This window comes from Hylobates moloch, unplaced genomic scaffold (assembly GCF_009828535.3).
Source record: "Hylobates moloch isolate HMO894 unplaced genomic scaffold, HMol_V3 SCAFFOLD_9, whole genome shotgun sequence".
Classification (NCBI taxonomy): domain Eukaryota; kingdom Metazoa; phylum Chordata; class Mammalia; order Primates; family Hylobatidae; genus Hylobates; species Hylobates moloch.
The window spans coordinates 28,298,710-28,319,553 of record NW_026652284.1 but is presented as its reverse complement, the minus strand read 5'-3'; the positions used below and the strand labels follow the sequence as shown (position 1 = coordinate 28,319,553).

The window sequence follows — 20,844 nt, the reverse complement described above, 5'->3', positions numbered from 1 at the left end:
GTAGAACACAGATTTTTTTTTAAAAAAGTACAGTTAGTCAAGTATAGAATCCCCAGAATAAGTCTTGAAAAAATCAAATACACAAGTTTACAATTCTGCTGAAAATTAAGTGATTTGAACAAAGTTGAGTTATTTCAAGTGGAGGAAACAGATTAAGTTATTGCATATTAATTCTAAAAATAAATATCCTGGAAGGCTGTTATTCAATTGCTTTATACCTCATAGGCATGGAAAGAGAGGAGTTCTCAAAAGATCATTTAGATCTTTTAGATCTTCATTATTAAGGCACAATTACTTACGAAAATATAAAGACTAGAAACAACACTAAATGATGCTCTTAGAAACTGTTAAAATATTAGGGGAAAACTGAGAATGTAAGGGAAAAAGTCTCTCACAAGTAGGTAATACAATAATATGACAAATTAGATCAATACCATCTACAGTAGATTACAGATCAATAGTAACAATATTTTTAACATTTTTCAAAGAATTATAACAAAATAAATTTCAGATAATGATGATAAAATAAACTTACATAGTAGTCTCGGCAGGACTTGTCTTCTGTGGAATGCAACATGCAGAAATCTAAAAGTACCTTTGAAAGAGAAAAACCAGCTAAGATATTGGGGCAATACACTACATATTAGGAAAGATTTTATCCTATTTCTAAAATAATACACAAGACATTTCATTTCCTTTCCTTGGTTTCTTGCATCTCAAGAATAAATTATAATCTATGTCATTCAGGAACAAAGTTTAAAATACAAAATGTTACAAATACGTCTGCATGCCTCAGAAATACCAGTGATTCAGAAAAATACCATGTGCTTGAGAATAAAAGTGCATGTACTAAAATCTGGGTAAGAGATATTCCACTAGTTGTGCCTAAGATTTGATGTCTTTCTGGGCTTTCAGAGGATATATAGATTACAGGTTGAGCAACCCTAATCTGAAAACGTGAAATTCTAAATGCTCCAAAATCCAAAATGTTTTGAGCACCCACATATTTCCATAAGTAGAAAATTCCACACGTGAGCACTTAATACAAACTTTGTTTCATGCACAAAATTATTAAAAATATATAAAATTACCTTCAGACTATGCTTTTAAGGAGTGTATGAAACACAAATGAGTTTTGTATCTGCACTTGGATCCCATCTTTATGATTCCTCATTATATATAGGCAAATATTCTGAAATCCAAATCATTTCTGGTCCCAAGAAGTTGGGATAAAGGACAGTCAATCTGATTCCTTTGCTGAGTACCTTACTGCGACACCTTATTGTTCCTAATCAAGATTTTTCATCCCAGCAATGGAGTCTTTCTATGGTTTAGGTCCCATCTTCTGAACTGCCCCAGTCTGCAGTAATGTGTTTGCTTCTATACCTCATGTGCCAAGCAACATGGACAGAGTATGTGTTTAGAGGGGGTGGAAAGGATGGTGGGGGATAGATGTTGTAAGGAGAAACAGATGAAGACTCTCTAGATACTCAACTCAGGGAAGGAACACTTATTGGGTCATTAGAGCCACCCCTACGGTGTGTGGGAACAATTGTTTTTGTGGGGCTGCATAAACAATTTGAGACACCCCGAATCTAGTGGTCCAAATTTATGGTCCTGAGAAAGAAATACCACCTAGCCAGGCTGCCCTCTTGGAACCAGGACTAGACACAATACCCCATATGGCCCCATCAATGCATCTAGGACCTCCTGGGGCATCTGGTGCACCTGTAGAACTTGAGGGTAGAGGGCCAGACTATATCCAGAAGGGAAGAAACAGCCCTGGCTGGTCTCAGGTACTGAAGGGACTAAGAAAATTACAAGGAAGGCTCTGTTGGTGACTGGATAGCAGTACTGGAGGCCACAACAACCATCATGAAACATAAAGACAAGACTAGCCAGTAGTGCTGTGCAAGGCAGAAACAGGCAGGTCTGGTTGTTATCGTTTGAAAATTGTGTAATAATAAATGTGTGCAAAATAAAGGATGGGCTGTCTTGGGTGGGGACTGGGGAGATTTCAAGAGCAACTTTTCAGAAACGTTGTACAAGTATTTCAAATGCATTATGTCCGGGTAAATTAAGACATTTAAGTTCATTTATTTTGCTGAAAAGTAGTCACAATACAAAAGTAATAAAGTCATTATAGAAAATTACCTAGAAAATATAGTAGCATAAAGAAGAAATTAAAAACTAATCCTAATCCTATAACAGATAATTCTTATTAACATTTTGGTATAATTTTGACTGTTTACTATGTTTCCACATGTGAATATCTCAACATTGTTTTACAATTATAAATAATGTTGCAGGAAACATTCTGTAAAAATCTGTATCTCTGATGATTCATTAAGACAGATTTCAACAACTGTAACTACAGAATAAGAAAGTTCGAGATTGAGTATTTATGCGTCCTTTGATGAGATGTAGGCACCTAAAAAGTTAATCTGTATGCCATTTCTGTACTGGACTGGCTCCAATTTTCATGAGGCATCATAAAAAACCGCCCAAAATATTTAGTGCACAGGAAGTCCTTGTTCAATAAATAAAAAACAATAAGTGCTAGTAGTACTAATAACCGCATAAGCAGTACAAAAATAGTAGAAGGTATATTATGTACAAACCATTATCCTTAGCACTTTATATATTTTACCCCCACTTTTGTAATCACTTTGTAAGATCAGTGTTAGCATCATTATTTCAGAAATAGAGAAAACAGAAAATAATGCTCAGAGAGGTGAAATGACTTGCCTAAAACAACACAGCAAAAGGCAGCCCCAGGATTAAATCCCGGGACCTCCAGAAGGTTCCAAATCTGGCCTTCTATTCCCTGTGTCACTATATCTTACTGCCTCCTCCAGCATTTGGATATATTTTTCCTTTGCATGACATCTGAAGTCATTCTGCCTTTCTTGGTTATTCTATGTCTGTCCCAACGCTCAAATCCCAACTTTCCCGGATTGCTTATTTGCATCCTTTAATACTCATCTGCTCAACAATTTGTGCATGTTTGTCTTGTCTGGGGTGTCCGGTCATATGCTGGTGTATATTTAATGTAGCAGAAGGAGTCACATGTTTAAAAACTCACAGAGGCCAGGCAAGTAATGGAAATGAAAGAATCATGCCAGGCATAAGAGCTTTTTTCCATTGTTCTTGAGATGTTGGCTATCCTTGGGCAAGCTTTTATCTTCACAGTTTGGATAAAGTCATAATTCAATACTTCTCTACTATAAGGAAAGCAATTGCATAAGAATGACAATATGTGACAACTAGGCACTGGAGCCCAATATACAAAAGGGAGAGGTGGGGCATTTTATTTTATTTTTATTTATTTTTTTATTATACTTCAAGTTCTAGGGTACATGTGCACAACGTGCAGGTTTGTTACACGTATACATGAGCCATGTTGGTTTGCTGCACCCATTAACTCGTCATTTACATTAGGTATTTCTCCTAATGCTATCACTCTCGCCTCCCCCCACCCCACGACAGGCCCCAGTGTGTGATGTTCCCCACCCCGTGTCCAAGTGTTCTCATTGTTCAATTCCCACCTATGAGTGAGAACATGCGGTGTTTGGTTTTCTGTCCTTGTGACAGTTTGCTCAGAATGATGGTTTCTAGCTTCATCCATGTTTTTAAATAGGAGAGTGATTGTCCCATCCATGGGAAGCAGCTGGTGCTCAGCCCAGCAATTCCTGCCTTGTGAGAAGGCAGGCCCAGGTACAAGATCTCATTCTTATGAGAAGCTAGATATTTAGAGGAAAATATAACTGGAGGAAACCAGATACCTTAAGGAAAGCATCCTGGTTTCAAACATTAGCAATTCATGCACATTTGAATCAACAATAGCATGCATGCCAAGCGAAACATATACAAAAGCTTTATCAGCCAACAAACACCAGTTTGTAGTCTCTGTTATAGGTGTAGATTATTTAAATAAAAAATATTTTACCATATTATTCTCTATTACATGTAATAACTAATAGGATTCTTTAATCCAAGAAGGCCTTCCTTAAATAGTTATTGTCTCATTTCCCTTACAGCCTATGGAAAATGAGAAGTTTTGTTTAAAGCTGGAAATTATTATTATTAGGTTGTGATTACAACGATAAATCCTCAGATCATATATATCAAGCATAAACCCAGGAAGAATTTTGTTTTAGAGAGTTTACCTTCATGCATTCAGGCAGGTATTCTATCATTTCTGTAATTGGACATTTATTGCCTGGAGAATTATGACTAAAAACCTTAAGACATTCATCCCATCTGTAAAAAAATAAGTAAGATAAGCACAAGTCTTCATCCTTCTGTTGTGTACAACAGCTGAAACTCAAGATTAACTTTAGGGGAAACCTAAACTTAAGCGTATTCATGAAAGGCAATGCTCACCCTTGGTTCCAATGGAACCAACACGTAAAGCAAGATCAACTCAGTAATAGGATCCTTGTCCATTAATGGACATTAGGAATGTGGGCAAAATTCAGGATGGCTGTTATAATCATTGTTCTGTCTCTTTATCTAAATGCCATTCAAAGAAGCTGGGACTATATCTTCTTTTTCTCCTGAAGTTATGAAATGGTCAGTACTTACAGAGCTGACCACGTTGGGTAGAGATTCCACATTCACATACCTACATCATCAGTGTAGTACTGGTCCCATATTTAATAACTAATACATGTGTACATCCTGTATTGAGTTAAGCTACAAATTAACATGTGTAAAGTGCATTGATAAGCATAGCCTCTGCCAGAACATTCCAGATTTTGCCCATTTTCTTCATCACCATCCAAGTGAACAGGGTAAGATGGTGCTTACCATACCAAGGAGGAACTAAATCTATGGCAGGAGGCAAAGAATAGCCCATTTATCTCCAAGATCTTATCCAATTTTCTGTTAAACTCTATCAATAAAACCCATCTAGTATATCTACATTATCAAAAGAAAAGTTTCGATTGAACACTTTCATTAAAAGTGCTTTCAAGGGATGATTAGTAGGAGATTTTTTAGACTGCCCATGCTCAAAAACACAGGCTTGACGTGCCTTGAATATGAGATTGTTCGCTCTGTGTCCACTACTAGGTGACACTGGGCCCTTGTGCATATTTATCTGTGATTATTATAGAAAGTGAAATTATAAAGATATTATGAGAAATGAGACTAACTATCCTCTGACTTCATCACTAAAATTCCTTGGAGTATGGTTTAGAAACCCACCAACACCTGAACCCCTGGAGTCTCACAAGAGTGATGTGAAGCTTGGTTTTATGTGCCCACATTTTATTTTTTAAGAAATATAAACTGAAGATCAGAGAGGTTAAACAATGTGCCTGTTGTCATCCAAAAAAATTCATTTATAAATTTAGGTAGACATTTAGAAATAACTAAAGGCGTATAATTGGATTGTTTGTAACACAAAGGATAAATGCTTGAGCAGATAGATACCATTCCCCATGATGTGATTATCATGCATTGCACAGCTGTATCAAAGCATCTCATGTATCTGATACATAAACACACCTACTATTTACCCACACAAATTAAAAATAAAAAGGGCCAGGCACAGTGGCTCATGTCTGTAATGCCAGCACTTTGGGAGGCCGAGGTGGGCGAATCACTTGAGCCCAGGAGTTCGAGACCAGCCTGGCTAACATGGTGAAACCACGTCTCAATAAAAAATACAAAAATTAGCCGGGCATGGTGGCTCATGCCTATAGTCCCAGCTACTCAGGAGGCTGAGGCATGAGAATTGCTGAAGCCCGGGAGGCGGAGGTTGCAGTGAGCAGAGATCACGCCACTGCACTCCAGCCTGCACCACAGAGCTAGACCTTTTCTAAAAATAAATAAATAAATAAACAAACAAATAAATAAATAACTTTTAAAAAATCAAATTTTAAATTTTGATTAATGGGTGAAACTCATTTCTTTTCTCTTATTTTCTCTCAGACTTTAAATCATCCCAACACCAGAGAACACTACATGACAGTGGACAGGAAGACAGTGTACCTTTTGCTCCTGATGATGGTAAGAACCACCTCCTTCCTCTTGTTGTGAAGTGCAAGGTGCAAAAAGGAGGCCTGCTGCTTGTTCAGGACTATGTCAGCATTGTGGCTCAGAAGAAGCGCAACGGCTTTGGCGTGCCCTTCCCTTGCAGCAAAGTGAAGTGCAGTGTTCTTTTGAAGAAAAACAGACACAGAAAATGTGGTGACAGTGTCTAATCTGTCTTATTTCACTGCTTAACTGCTTAAAAGACATTAGTGACACTAACTATTTAATACCAAATACATAGCATTTAAAACTGGTGTTCAGAATCAAGCTTCAAAATAATGAGTTTATAGTTTAAGCATGGTGTGTGTGCATGTGTGGGAAGTGGGTGTGTGGGTGTGTGTGTGTGTGTGTGTGTGTGTGTGAGAGAGAGAGAGAGAGAGAGAGAGAAAATGAATTCCAAGTCATTTGTTTCGTGTTGCTTTTGCAATGGGATGATTCCACACGGACAAAGGACAAGCTTTTAGGGTAAAGATGTTGGGTTGAACACAGAAGAAAATCCTCCTGAGATTAATCATTTGTAGAACAGTGGCTTACAGATTTGGGGCTTCACAAGCTTGTAAATGTTTTTTAAAATCAGTGACTGTTGTAAGTTTGCCCATTTTTAGTTTCCCCACATGAAGACTTTTTTTTTTTTAAAAAGGCAACAACAATCTTCTATCCCCATCATTTTATGAACGAATGTACATTTCAAAAGTTACTCTTCCCAAAACAAGGAAAGACATAATAGCACAATAAAGGCCAGTATTTCAAATCAACACACTTCAAAATAACACTTATCTTAATGAAAACTCACCCCTGCCTTCATTTCTCTGGACCTACCAGGGAGTAAATGTTTTGCCATCAAATTTCAATGGCCTGTGGACCTCGCTGCTCTGTGAGACTGGAGGTTTCCCCAACATTCACCCACCCCTTGGTATTCTCCCATTTCTGTTGCCTTTTGATTCATACTTCGCCTCAAGAATCCACTTGCTAAACACCCAACAAAAGGCTGGGAATAGAGCAAGGAAGGTAAAAGGTGTCTGGGAGAGTTTTCTGGCAATGTTGGAAGTTTCTGCTATATCGAGATTTTGGGTAAGCATGAGGCCCACAGTACATACCCCGTCTTCATCCAGGCGATCTGTGCACTTCAAATTAGTATCAAGAATGACCTTCATGGTCTGAGTGTACCCGCCCATGGACGCATGATGCAAAGCCGTCCAGCCATTGTGGTCACTGGTAAAGAGTTAAGAAAAGATGTGTGCATACACTTAACAGATGAAATGCGGGATGGGATGCCACTTGGCTTATTCTAGGTAAATCTGATGACAACAAAAAGCATAACTGAGATCTGGCAACTAAATATTTATAAAACATTTATAATAAATGAATTAATTCCAAGCTCAATGATCTTAAATGACCTATTTCTAATGTGATTCACACATGTTTTTTATTTAGTGGTTTAAAATATGAAAGTATATAAACACATTACGAAACACTTTTGAGTAGGAGAAGTATGCTTAGCATGTCTGTGTCATACATAATTTTTTTAAAGCTATAATGAACTGATACACATCAATTTAAATCTTGTTTTATTCTTTCAATGAACATTATATCAAAATTTTTTTATGAAGTAATGTTAGTCTTTGTGGTCAATAGTTATTGGTAATACTACTAATAATATAGTACATGGCTATAAGATACTTAGTGTCAGTTATTATTCTAAGAGTTTAAATCTGAAAAACTTCCCTCTTGTGCTCTGAAAGATGCTTACTCAATTGCTTTGAAAAATGTTTATCCTTTTCCACAGAAATTCAAGATGTAAATACAATGAAGCCTTGTCATATTATTGTCATATTATTATCTTTTTTCAAACTGGACAGAAAATAATTCCTGACACTATTTAATTTCAGTGCTAATGAGCAGATGTTTTAGGGTGCAAGAGCCATGTTGCTATTTCAGTTATGATGTAATTAAGCAACAACTGTCTGGCCTGGGTCTACTTGGGTCCCCTTTGCAGGTCAGTTGCTTGGTGTTTCTTTGTAAACCAGAAGAAACTGAGCAAAACATTCATTCTTGTAGCTGTAGCACCAATTTGCTGGCATCAATATTATGGTAAGGAAATGTGTTTTTGAACATTAGCCTAATAAGCTCTTTGCTACTGCTATGGTAAGATATCAAATGAAAAACCTCTGTAAAATGTTTCCAGGTTTTTTCTTTCTTATCACGATATCATTTAATTATGCCACATATTTTATTATACTTACATATTTTAACTTTGTTTTGTTTCTTGTGCTTGAATTCATTTAACTATAATCAAATTCAGAAATTTTTACTGTCTCCTGTTGTCACTTAAAGGGAGCTTTTTATGTCTACCACTCATCAGATTGAATGAAAAGTAGAGTATTTGAACTTGTATGTTTTGTGTGTGGGTGTACACGCACACACACATACACATCCACGGTTTTGTATCTATATAGGAATATGGCAGCATGATGAGATAAAATATGAGAAACTATATTTCAAAGAAAGGTTCTGAGAAAGACTGCACAAAGCCACTTATTCTGTGACTTCGAACAAGGTTCTTCAACGCTATAAACTTCAAAGTCTTCGTCAGTTGGAAATAATACTGACTTTCCTTTCATATTTTTAGAAGTTACATGTGTTTTGATGATAAAATAAAATGGATAAAAGTACTTAGTGAGATATAAAGTTAGACCTCATAATTAAAAATACAATGAAAAGATAGCCTGAAAATGGCTAATTAAAGAAACTATATAAACTCCAGTCATATATCCTCACCTGAGAAACAATGCACCTTTTTTCAGAAGAAGCTGAACTACTTTATCATGTCCATTCTTTGCTGCCAGATGGAGAGGAGTCATTCCATGAAGGTCCCCTTCATTCAGAAGCCTCGTATCACTTATGTCTTGTAGGAGCCTCTGACAGGTATTGATACGCCCATAACTTGAAAAAAATTAGGTTTCATATTTTCGAGGCAAATATTAAACAGAAAGAAGACATGTTCATACATTGCTAGACTGACCTTTACCTGGCTGCAAAATGCAGAGGCGATTTCTTATCTTTGCTTTTGGAATGAATGGACACATTAAAGCCAAGTAGGTTATTTACAGAACCAGGGCCCCCCTGTCTACATGCATAATGTAGAGGAGTACACCCATCGTTGTCTTCATCCATTACCAGCTGTTTGATCTGTTGCATCTATAGGAAAAAATTAATATCATACAAATCAATCTGCTATTATGCTAAAATGATGGTTTTCAAACTATTCTGTAGGAAAATATTTTCCAACAAGGGTCAATATGTATTCCTTAGGGCCAAAATTATAAATAACCTAAAGGATTTGAGAGTAAAATAAATATGAATGAAGTTGAATGCTCTGTCTTCATGTAAGGTACATTACCATATTAGTGTACATTACCATATTAAAGGATCTGAGAGATCATGCCAATAGGAAAATGTACTTAACATTTTTAACTCAGCATTTTTCAAATATATTTGATCACGGCCCTTCCCTCTGCCCCTCCTCTTATTTCCTCCCACCCCCAAATACACCCAACAGCTTCATGTTAATATGTTCTGTTAGGTAAAATGGATGGGATGTTAACATTAGGTTTATGTTTTATATGTATAGTAAATAAAAAATGAATGATAAATGAGAAGCTTAAGCCTATCAATGAATATTTTGTTATTTTTTAAATGTTCAAATACATATATATTTTGATTATTAAAGACAGTGGCAATATTGAAATCTATTGATGATAAAAATATGATGTATTTCACATACATGTGCTAGTCACTCAGTAAGTATTAGCTGGTGAATATAAATATAAAAATAATGCTTTCAACCTCTCCTCAGCAAGTCAAGTATGCCGAGTAATTTTTCTTAATTGATGGTAGAGTATTGATAATTCATTCTTATACTTGGCTTTTCCACTGATACGCAAATCATAATGGTCAAAGAATGAAGAAAATCAAACTAATTAAAGATGTTATCTTTATCATAGATGATTGCATATGAAGTTTCTCTGTAAGTTAAAAAACTCAGTCTCACTACAATTAATTATCATTGTCATCATCATCACCACCACCACCATCATCATGTTGTAACTAAATAGTCAAACATGTCATCTTTATTTTAAAACATTTTTAAAATTCCAGAATCAGTTTATATAATAACAAAAATTATAATAAACAAAATTAGTTTATTTTCTGTTGAACCCAACTCAGTTAATGGAAATCCATAGATATATATTACCTGCATAAATTCAGGTCGCAGATTTTTTAATCCATAAGGTTGCTGTACAGTTAAATGCAGAAAATTACGTCCAAAATTATCTTTTATGTCTACTTGGGCACCTAAAAAAAACACTATGTAAATATAAATTCCATTCATTTATTTAAAGCATTGTTTATGTGAATTTTCAACTTAGCAAAAAAAATTTGACTTAAAATATTGTTGACCTTTAGTTTATGGGAAATTGTGTTTAGATGAGAAAACTAAACATATTTAAAATCAGGCTTACCTTACTCTGTGTGTGTGTGTGTGTCTGTGTGTGTAAGTGGGGTAGAAAATATGTGATGCATTACATAAATACATGAAGCCTTACCTTTTAAAGCATAAAATATAAGTATAGACACATTAGAGATCAAGAAAGAAGAAGATAGCAGAGAAGGACACCTCACTTCTTTGTTATCAGAGGCCCAGGTTAGAATCTAAAACAGGGAAAGTTATAGTACCTACACCACATAGGACTGATACATTGAAAGACAATTAAATGTTCAGCAAATGCCTGGGATATAACAATTGCTTTATAAATGTTCTCTACTATTGTTCTGAAATTATCTTTTTAAGTATGCTCCCTTACTGGACAGAAAATTATTCTAGACATGAAAAGTGTTCTGTTTATCTTTGAATTCACAACACCTGGCCCAAGGCCTGGCACACAATAGATGGTGGCACACAATGAATGTTCATTTGGCACACAATGAATGTTCATCCAACCAAATTGAGTAGTACTTTAAAAGACTTGGCTTGGTCCCTCTTGGTACCTTTAGAGAGTAGCAAATTTACAATATTCCAAGATGCCGAAGCAGTTGCTAATATAAGTGGAGAGCGTCCTTCAGAATCAATCTTATTAATATCTGCTCCCTAAAAATCAAACAAACCATTCAACAAAGAGCTTAGAAACAGATAAATCATCATGTATTGTAATCTCTAACTAACTGTAATTCATTGATATAGAGTGTCTATATTATGGCTAGCACTGAACCATATGACTAGTTATAGAATTATTTGAAAGTTTCCCATAGTTCATATGTTGTATCATCGGAAATCAAGAAATTCGTTTACAATTTCAACAAGAAATTATTCTCACATATTAGGCTTTTTACTGACACCTGCCAATAGCTCTTGTTACCACTTGAACCACAAAAATAATATCCTTTTACTTAGATCAATAGTTTAGTTTCCACTGCAAGAAATAATTTTTAAACGTCTATAATTTTAAAAGTCTCCCAAATTCATTACATATACGATTTAAGAAACATTTACAAAACACCATTCACTTTTTTAAAAAATCCTATTTTATCAGAAATAGATGAACTGAAATAATTGAACTGAACTCACTCAAATTCTAAAGTAAAATTTTAGCCAAACATTTATTTAAGAAAATTTATATTTAAAAATCACATTAAATATATATTTTAAATGAATAAGTCAATGTTAACCATTACATATTATAATATTTGATATGACAAGAAATCAAAGGCCTTTTAAAAATTCATGGAAATAATCCTGTATTTTATATAGGGTAATAAAAAATAGCTTAAAATCCAAACGTGAATATTTCTTTGTTCTTTTGGGGCCCAATGAATATAGATGACAATGGGGGCAGCATCCTCTTGGCAAGCTCCATGGTCAGTGAGGCTCTGCCACAGTTCTCTTGCCTGGCAAAGAGATGGCAGCCTTTGCAGGAAACCATGTATGACTATGGTTTATGGTTTATGGCATATAATGCATAGTTTCTGGCATATAATGAGTCTCCCCAGGACTCTTCTGTGTAATTATCATAATTTCAATAGTTATGATTGACAACATACACATGTTCAATACTACAAATGGAAATCCGTCATTGCTGATATGGTGCAGCTTACATAAATTCACAATACATTCATCCGTATAAAGGGCTTATTAAAATTCAACTCAAAAGCTGACTGATTCCGCTTCCCAGAGTGAAAAAGATCTCATGCTTCGTGCTTTCACTTGTAATAAATCTTTGACAATATTTTTCAACTCCTGTTTTTAAAGGTGGCATTGAGGCAGCTGGGGTAGGAGCTTCCCCCTGTGCTGCCTATCCTGCTGCCTATCCCCTGCTGCGCATCCTGCTGCCTGCCTATCCTGCTGCCTATCCCCCCTGCTGCCTATCCACCTTAAAGCCACCAGGGCTGAAGAAGGGTCACCGCCCAAGCTCACACTCCCAGAAGTCCCTCTTACAGGCCATGGGAACAGCTTTCCTTGCAATGTACCTTGCAATGTACCTGCCAACTTCCTGCACTAAAAACACTGATATGGATATCCAAATTACGCTTTGACACTTCTAACTGTAATAGTTTGGCCATTACGTATTCATACGCAATATACTCTGCTTCCAAGTATGTCGATCATCCTTTTGTACGCTGTTTTTGCTGATAAGCAAGAAATTAAAATTTGATTCATTTTTGAAAATCCATATTATGTAATTATACGATTTCTTCAATTATAAATAGTAATAAAAATAAACCAGTAAAAGGAATAGTTACCACTGAAATTAAATAGTCTGCTAGTTCATGGTGATCAAACAATGAAGCTCTGAAAAAACAGAATTATAAACATTATAATTATAGTACTATTGATGTAAATACAAATGTATTTAATAAAGCTACTATATTCAGAAAGTGAATTTAACTAATCATAAAATAACATGATGGAATGTTAGAGAATTAGTAAGCTTTCAAAATTTATAATTTGATTCTGATTAGGGTAGCATTGTCAAAGTAATAATAATAGGAGAACACCAAATACATCACAATATTTTCTTCCTCATCCTTTAAAAAACCTATTTTATCTTGTAAAGTCACCATAAAGATGTTTGAAGTGAGTAGTAACATCTGTCCCAAGATAGAAAAGACAAGGAAATCACTGGTATTGCTATGATCATGGGGAATAGCAACAGCTACATGTAAGGTGTCCCTTAAATTCATTGCAGGTTCAAAAGCCCCTCTTTGGGGGGCTTCTCTTTGGCAAAAGTTAAAAGGCAGTGTTAGCTTTTCTGAGTTTTTATGAAGCCAAAAATAATTATGGAGAGAACTGAAAACATGTTGGTATCATCTCACAGGCAGTCATAAGCAACACCATAACAAATGTTAATACTAATGATTTAAAGCTTTGTGTTTGCTATCACAAATCTCATTTCTTTGTTTCAAGGTTCTCTCAGCTATTTTTGGCCTTTTATACATAAATTTCAGAATCAGTTTGTTAATTTGATTGACAAGAGGTTGCATTATATTTAAAATATATTAATTATATTTAGTAATTATAAGGGAATAAATTCTAACATTAAGGCCCCATTTTCCTAAGATAATTTCTCATTATGCATATTAATATATTAAGGCTGTGTTCTAAAGATACATTTTAACAATAACCAAATCATTGGGTTTGCAAATTGGTGAAACATTGGAATCAAAGAGATTTTTTCTTTAATTACCGAGATTCATCTTAAAGATTTTGATATATTCTAGGTTATAAATTGGCACTTGGATTTTGTGAGCTACCCACATGATTCTAATGTGCAACACTTTGAGAATTTCTGGTCTAGAGGTTAGTCTATCTATTGAGTTTTCGTTTTATTTCAATGGCTTTTTTAACTTCTTTTTTACTGAATCATTTTCATATCACCAATCCTGGATTCATATATGACAATCTGTTTTTCACAATCTTATGTTATCTTCATATACTTAGTTTTATGTAACTGATTATTCCTTCCTTTAAATTTTTGAAGGTCTCAAATATCTTTATTTTAAAATTCTTTTTGGAATGCCCAATTATTTCTATTTTCTTGGAAATAAATTGGTCTTTGGTCAACTTTGTAGTTTTTTATTAGTTTTATGCTATAAAATTTTAGGTTGCAAATTCATCCTAAGAGGGAGTTCCTTTCTATTCACACATATCCTATTGTGCCTGGTGGTTTGCTGTGTACATTTATTAGAAACAGATCTTATATTGGTAGCTATAGTTTCTTTTTTTTTTCTAAGAGATACTGTAGAATTCCAGGTCCAGTTGCCTATTGAAAACATATTGGCAGCTCTGACTGTGTGTGCGTGTGTGTGTGCGCACGTGTGTGTGTAAGAGACCAAGAGAGTGAAGGCTCATCTCAGATACCTCTTTCACTCACATGGGTAGCATCTGATACTTGTCTTTCCAAAAGAATTGAATTTCCAGTCTACAAGTAAGCCTATGGCTTAATAAACTTTGCCTGATGTGTGTTTCTGTTAAACCTCAAATAAATTTGTTATTGTTTTTGGAAACTTGGTTATAATTTCCTAAAACTATATCTTTTGAAGCCATTTATCTATAATCGTTGGTGAGCAGGAGGGATTAGCGTGGGGGTGACATATCCATATGTATCTGCTCCATTTTTATCACTAAAAATGGGGATAAAATAAATGTGAGAAATTGGAACAGATTAGAAATGGCTTGGAAGACCGTGTATGTAGACTTCTTTAGCACATAGAAAATTAATCTTGAGCCTATATCCACTGGACTTGAATCAGAATATGCCATAGGTGATTTTATTTTGTGAAATTTCTTTAACATTCTACTCCCATTCCCAAGGAACATACGCGATTCCAGTTGATCCACAGGGTCTTTGTTATCTTTGCCCTTTTCCTTTGAACCACAAAATCTTTGCTAGCATTAGTGCTAACTGCTCCTTGCAATGTCTAATTTCACTCATGAAGATGAAAAATCTGTATACAGAATGATAGGTAGGAAACTTGCCTGTGAAGCATGGTCTCATGACATCCATCGGTTGTGTTAACAATATCCACGCTACCAGAATAGGATGATATCATCAATTTAACAATCTCAGTGGCTCCCTGGGTGGCAGCAAAATGAATGGCTGTGCACCTTCCCTTCTGTAAAGGGTTTTAACGCTAGAATCAATGTTTAAATCTCAATGAAAGAATATAACTTATATTCAGCTGTGAGCTTTTTTTTCCCAAGTTCATAAAATCAAGGAATATCTATCAGGCTGATCACCATTAATCATCTGAAATGTAACAGATATTCCTTGATTTTATGGACCTGCAAAGAAAAGCATCCATAAACAAATTGTAGCTGACAATTGTGCTTCCTTCTAATATAACAACTCTTGGCATACACTTCCACCATTATTGTCTGGGTGCCATCCTTTTCCCCAGGGAACATGAGAACAATGTCCCATTCATTGCTGTAAGCATTCAGTGTATGAAGTGACTTCAGACCCCATACCACCATTGGCAGCTCTTCATTTCTATACTGAAGGGACAATATAGAAAAAGTTAAAAGGCAGTGTTAGCTTTTCTGAGTTTTTATGAAGTTTCCAGAAGCCACATGAGATTAATATCCAATCTTCTCTTCCTACAGAAAATACAGGCCTTTGTAGTATCTTGGAGGGGAGCTTGTTGCCACCCAAAACTCAGACATTGAAGGAAAAAGGGCCAGAACTCTCCACTTTTGGTCAGAGATGCCTGCCATAAGGTCAGATCCCAAACACAGTCAACACTTTCACATACATATTCTTAGAAATTAGTTAAGTGGTCCTTAATTTAAAAATGATAACTCTTCTGAGTAGGACTAAAGCCAAATACATTCATGATTGGGCTTTAATGTTCCTGGCTGAACATTATCGTCTTCTGAGGGTAGGCCTTAACTTCTTTAATGGCAACTGCACTAGATATATATTCTTTGTTGTATCTATATTTGTGTCTGCAATTGTTTTGGGAAGCTCTGAAAATACTTTACATAGATTGAAACTTGGGGTATTCTCTTGTTCTGCTTCTGCAGAAGCAGAAGGAAATATGTATTTCTCATATGTATTTCAATCTAAATTAACTGTAAAAGAGCTATAAAGCATTTTATATGCTTATGACAACTCTAAGATACAAGTGTCATATAGAATATGAAGAGTTACCTCCACTGGGTCTATTTGTGCACCATTGTCCAGGCACATTTTGATCATTTCCAAGTCACCATTTTGCACAGCCAGGTGGAGAGGGGTGGCTTTCCCATTATTCATAAAGTTAATGTGCAACTGTCTACTGTACCCATGCTCTTCACCTTGAGAAGAAAATAACATTCAACATAAAAAATATATAAAATAAATAATAGGGAGATTTTTTATTAAAAAATATGAACAAAGGTAAAAAAACAATGAAAGGGCATTGAGACACATAAAAGCTTGTGTTTAATTCTGTTAAATATTTTTCAAATTAGGCCGGGTGCGGTGGCTCACACCTGTAAGCCCAGCACTTTGAGAGGCCATGATGGGAGGATCACGAGGCCAGGAGATCGAGACCAGCCTGGCTAACATGGTGAAACCCCATCCCTACTAAAAACACAAAAAATTATATGGGCATGGTGGCATGCACCTATAGTCCTGTTACCCAGGAGGCTGAGGCAAGAGAATCACTTGAACCTGGAAGGCTGAAGTTTCAGTGAGCTGAGATCACACCACTGTACTCCAGCCTGGGTGACAGAGTGGGACTCCAACTCAAAAGAAAAAAAAAACAAATTAATAGCATCCACCAAAATAGACTTATTTATAGTATATAACATAGAAAAGCCTCGACTCACCAAACCTTAGTATTATTTCCATGCATTCTTTGGAACCTGAAAATGCAGCTTGGTGAATAGGGAAACATCCCCATTTATTTGATTTACATGGCTTAGCTCCTTTGTTAAGCTGGAAGAAAAGACAGAATGAAAAATGACACCAGTTAAACCCCAGATCACAAGGGTGGATGGGAATTTACGTGCCTCTCCCATATCATTTTACTATTATATGTCTGTGTAAAAGTGCATAGAGAGCTTCATATGTTATGAAGTCTAGGCAAGAAGGTAATTTTGAAGTAGACTAAGATTCTGAAATAGAGATATTTTATATCTTCCAAAGAAGTAACAACGTAGACACAACAATATCTATCTCGATACCCAGCAATAAAGTCAACACATTTTTCAATGGGATTAATGAGATTTTTGAAGACATTATCATGACTTCCATAACCATTTTCAGTTTCTTATGCAAATAAAGTGATATATCCTAGATTCTTTTCTCTTTATTTATGCAAAATTAATAAATGAATGTGCCACTACTCTTGTTAAGCCATGATAATCAAATATTTTCACTAATGAAGTTTCTTAACTAAAAAGATGTTAGAAGGACTGAATGTTCTATTACCTTTTTATGTGGTCCAATCATTTTAAACTACCATTCTCTGTAAATCATTAGCCTTCAGTTTTAAGTACCTCTAATTACTACAAAAAATTATTTTGAAAAAGTAGAAAAGTGTGAAGAAGCCAATTCCACCTGTAATCTCAGCTTTTAGAGGTAGTATCAGTTTACTCTATACATAATAGTCCAGAAATTATATGTATATAATATATATATGTAGAGTCCAGAAATTGAAGATGTACTTTGTAAAATCATATTATTAAAGAATATTGTTAAGTAAAAGCTTTTTTGAACATTATCATACAGTATACACATAAATTAAACTTGCAAGGAAACCAGACTTTAAAAATATATTGTTTTCTGTAGTATTTTCAACAATACTTTTCTTTATTCCAATTTTCTTGTGGTTAATTTAAGGCTCTTTTCCTAAATTCTTGGTTTGAGTGTTAGTTAACTTATTTTTATTCTCTTTATCATGTATTCTCTTTGTGGTCCAATCATGACAGCTTAGAGTATGTACCTGTCTCTAAGCTCATCTAGTAAAGGTGCTAAAACATATTGTATGGCACATTTAAACATTAGGTAAATATTTTTAAATTATTTAATTGCATTTTCTTATTCTCTGAGATGGTGAAGAGGCAAAATCAAGTGGCAAAAATACAGATGCTGGCCTAGATATTATACAAGTAACTAAGGAATATTTGAAAAAAAAAAGTCTATTTGCCAGCATTCTAACAGCACGCTCAGATGGAGCACTGCCAGAAGCAGGAGGAAGTCATGCAGACAAGCATCTCCATCACTTCACTGGACCATGCCAGGAAGCCTCACCAGAGACAAGGCTAGCTCTACTCTCAGGCGTGTGGCTAAGAACCTTTTTCATTACATCATGCAGGGCTCTGTTTTTGAGACCCAAGGACAATAATTTCTTCAGGTCTTGGGAGCTGTGTTTCCTTTGACTTTTCTCTTATGGGCCCAGTAAGTCTGCAACTGACTATATTCATCTTTCCTTTGACTATTCAGAAGCTCAGAATCATACATTTGATCCATCTTTATAACATCCAGGCCATTATACTTTGTATTTTGCATTCTAGCCTGACCACCAGCTTCATCTCAACTTTTCCTGCCTGTATTTTCTTTTCACTTCGATTTTCTCATAATTTTCTTTACTGCTTTACTATTAGTCTTCCATAAGCAATCTCAGATCCTCTTAAGGGGGGAGTACATACACAAAAACACATAGAACAACTTTTTTTCTGACCTAGTTTCTGTATTTTATATTTTTCTAAGGAGAAAAACTTAAGAGCTTTTGTAAATAATAATAATCCATGTTGTATTCATGAAAAGATAAAGAAAGCAGACAGATATGACAAATATACAAACCAAAATCTGCAATGCTTCGCTATTATTTGTGGTGCATGCAATGATCACAGCTGTGTTTCCATTTTCTCCTTCCAAATTAACATCAATAGTTCTATGCTCAAGCAAGACCTAAAAAAAGGGGAGAATAATTGTCAAAATTTTTGCAGATTTCCAAATAAGGTACTTGCCTTCCACTAGAGTTTAAGTTTTCAAATGCCAGGGGCCATGTCTGTTTATCTTCTATTCATCCTTCTCTCACACAATCTGGCACAAAATCTTGCACATTGTGGGTACTAATTAATTTCCCCATTAGATGAAATAATCATGATTTCAACGTCACAACAATCAAAGCAATATTGAGTTCTGGAATTATAAATAAAATAAGAATTATAGATACTAGTTATCATAGCTTCACTTAACACTTCCAACTTGTATTAAGTGAAGTTATGTTAACTAACATTTTCAGGAAAACAAACTTGTGGAGCCATTAGAAAGTGTTCATGGTGGAGGGGAAGAGAGGTAGGGAAGAAAGAAAATAAAAAAAAAAAAAGAAAGGAGGGAGGGAGAAAGGCAGGAGGGAATTTTTTTTCTCTTCCAGTTATTTTTCTTTTACCTGGATTGCAAGAATTTTGGGACATGTCAGTGGACACGCTATTCTCTTCAGAGTTTTGTGTGGTGTAACCCAATTAATTCAAACTTGGCCTGGAATGGAAACCTTCTCTACAATGTAAGAAATTAGCATCCTGATAAAATGATCAAGTAATTTTTCTGATGGAATTTCATTGAAGACCTGTTACCTCCTCACCTGGTTGACTGCCATCTGATTACTGCCCAAGCATCTGTAGGTCTTTGACTAGTCTTTCTTTTATATTCAATGTAACAAAATTGTCTCATATAAATGTCTCATCAAATCTTTGAATTGGCCTACTGGAGGCTTTTCCTCTTGCAGAAAGACTACGATAAATGATGACATGTCCTTAAAATTAAATAATGTTAAAAGAATTTATTAAATCAGCTGTTTCTTAAAAACCTTGACTTCTTTGAAAAAAGCATGCAACCTCCTACTGGAGCCTCTTGGTAACAGAACGCATCCCTCATGAGTGTCAGCAAATGAATAGGTTTATTAATTGGCTCTGCTCATAAAAGAAAATTAAACTCAGATTTTAGTACATAAGAATAGGTGGAGAAAAGATTGATGGATTAAGGGAAATGAGAACATAAGATTCCTTCCATGGACTTTAGGCATCTTCGCATTCTGTTCTTAAGAAACTCTAGATTCACATGGAAAATAGCCTGCCAAAGTCTACAAGAAGAGGCTTTTCTCTCTTTGCCCTCTTAGAATCATAGATCATAAATGTATAGCTGTGTTAAATTATATGTGGCAGGGATCCCAGAGAGAGCAACTAAACTGTGCACCTACTACAAATTCAGTCATGACAAGGCAAGTCTGGAAGGTTTGGAGGTGAGCCCTCCACAGGTCCCTTGGTTGAGAATCTGAAGCCTCATGGAAGGGTCAAACAACTGGATACTTTGAATTAAAGCCCCAAGGACTAAGGTCTGCAGGCTACTGAGAAACAAAACCACCCCTTAATCCCCAGGCCAGTGTGTCCCAGGGAATATTATGCATACCATACATCATTGTGCAAGAACTTGAAGTGATGAGTGGATGACAGTTTTTTATTTTACAAACATTATAGGCAGCAGGGGAAGATTTGAGGGAAGGTCAGTGGAGCAGCCAATGGAGCAGCTTCTAAACTGGCAGGGGCTGGGTGGGTACAGGCTGGACCATGGGCATAACTGGAAGAGGCAGGTAGAGAGGATTGCTGTTTGCAAGCATGAAGGGAGACATTCCAAAACACCTTCTCTTCCTTCTATTCCGGTCATCTCTGGTGAACCAGAGGAGTCTGAAAATATTTTTACACATAGTTGTGGCTGGTAAGCCCAAGTAAAGGAGAGCCCATTTTACTTATAACTC

General features: G+C 35.5%; 1 protein-coding gene across 1 annotated transcript in view; it reads right to left on the bottom strand.

Moving 5' to 3' along the window:
* The window catches only part of TRPA1 (transient receptor potential cation channel subfamily A member 1), a 60,673-nt gene that overhangs the window by 25,263 nt on the left and 14,566 nt on the right, over window positions 1-20,844 (bottom strand). The window contains exons 4-16 of the mRNA XM_032759581.1: window positions 18,891-18,998; window positions 16,913-17,021; window positions 16,251-16,396; window positions 15,077-15,213; window positions 12,841-12,889; window positions 11,092-11,191; window positions 10,298-10,398; window positions 9,071-9,240; window positions 8,821-8,985; window positions 7,140-7,254; window positions 6,001-6,167; window positions 4,170-4,263; window positions 536-595 (exon numbers count right to left, since the gene is read on the bottom strand). Coding sequence (XP_032615472.1) covers window positions 536-595; window positions 4,170-4,263; window positions 6,001-6,167; window positions 7,140-7,254; window positions 8,821-8,985; window positions 9,071-9,240; window positions 10,298-10,398; window positions 11,092-11,191; window positions 12,841-12,889; window positions 15,077-15,213; window positions 16,251-16,396; window positions 16,913-17,021; window positions 18,891-18,998 — 1,521 coding nt within the window. The remainder of the gene's footprint in view (window positions 1-535; window positions 596-4,169; window positions 4,264-6,000; window positions 6,168-7,139; window positions 7,255-8,820; window positions 8,986-9,070; window positions 9,241-10,297; window positions 10,399-11,091; window positions 11,192-12,840; window positions 12,890-15,076; window positions 15,214-16,250; window positions 16,397-16,912; window positions 17,022-18,890; window positions 18,999-20,844) is intronic.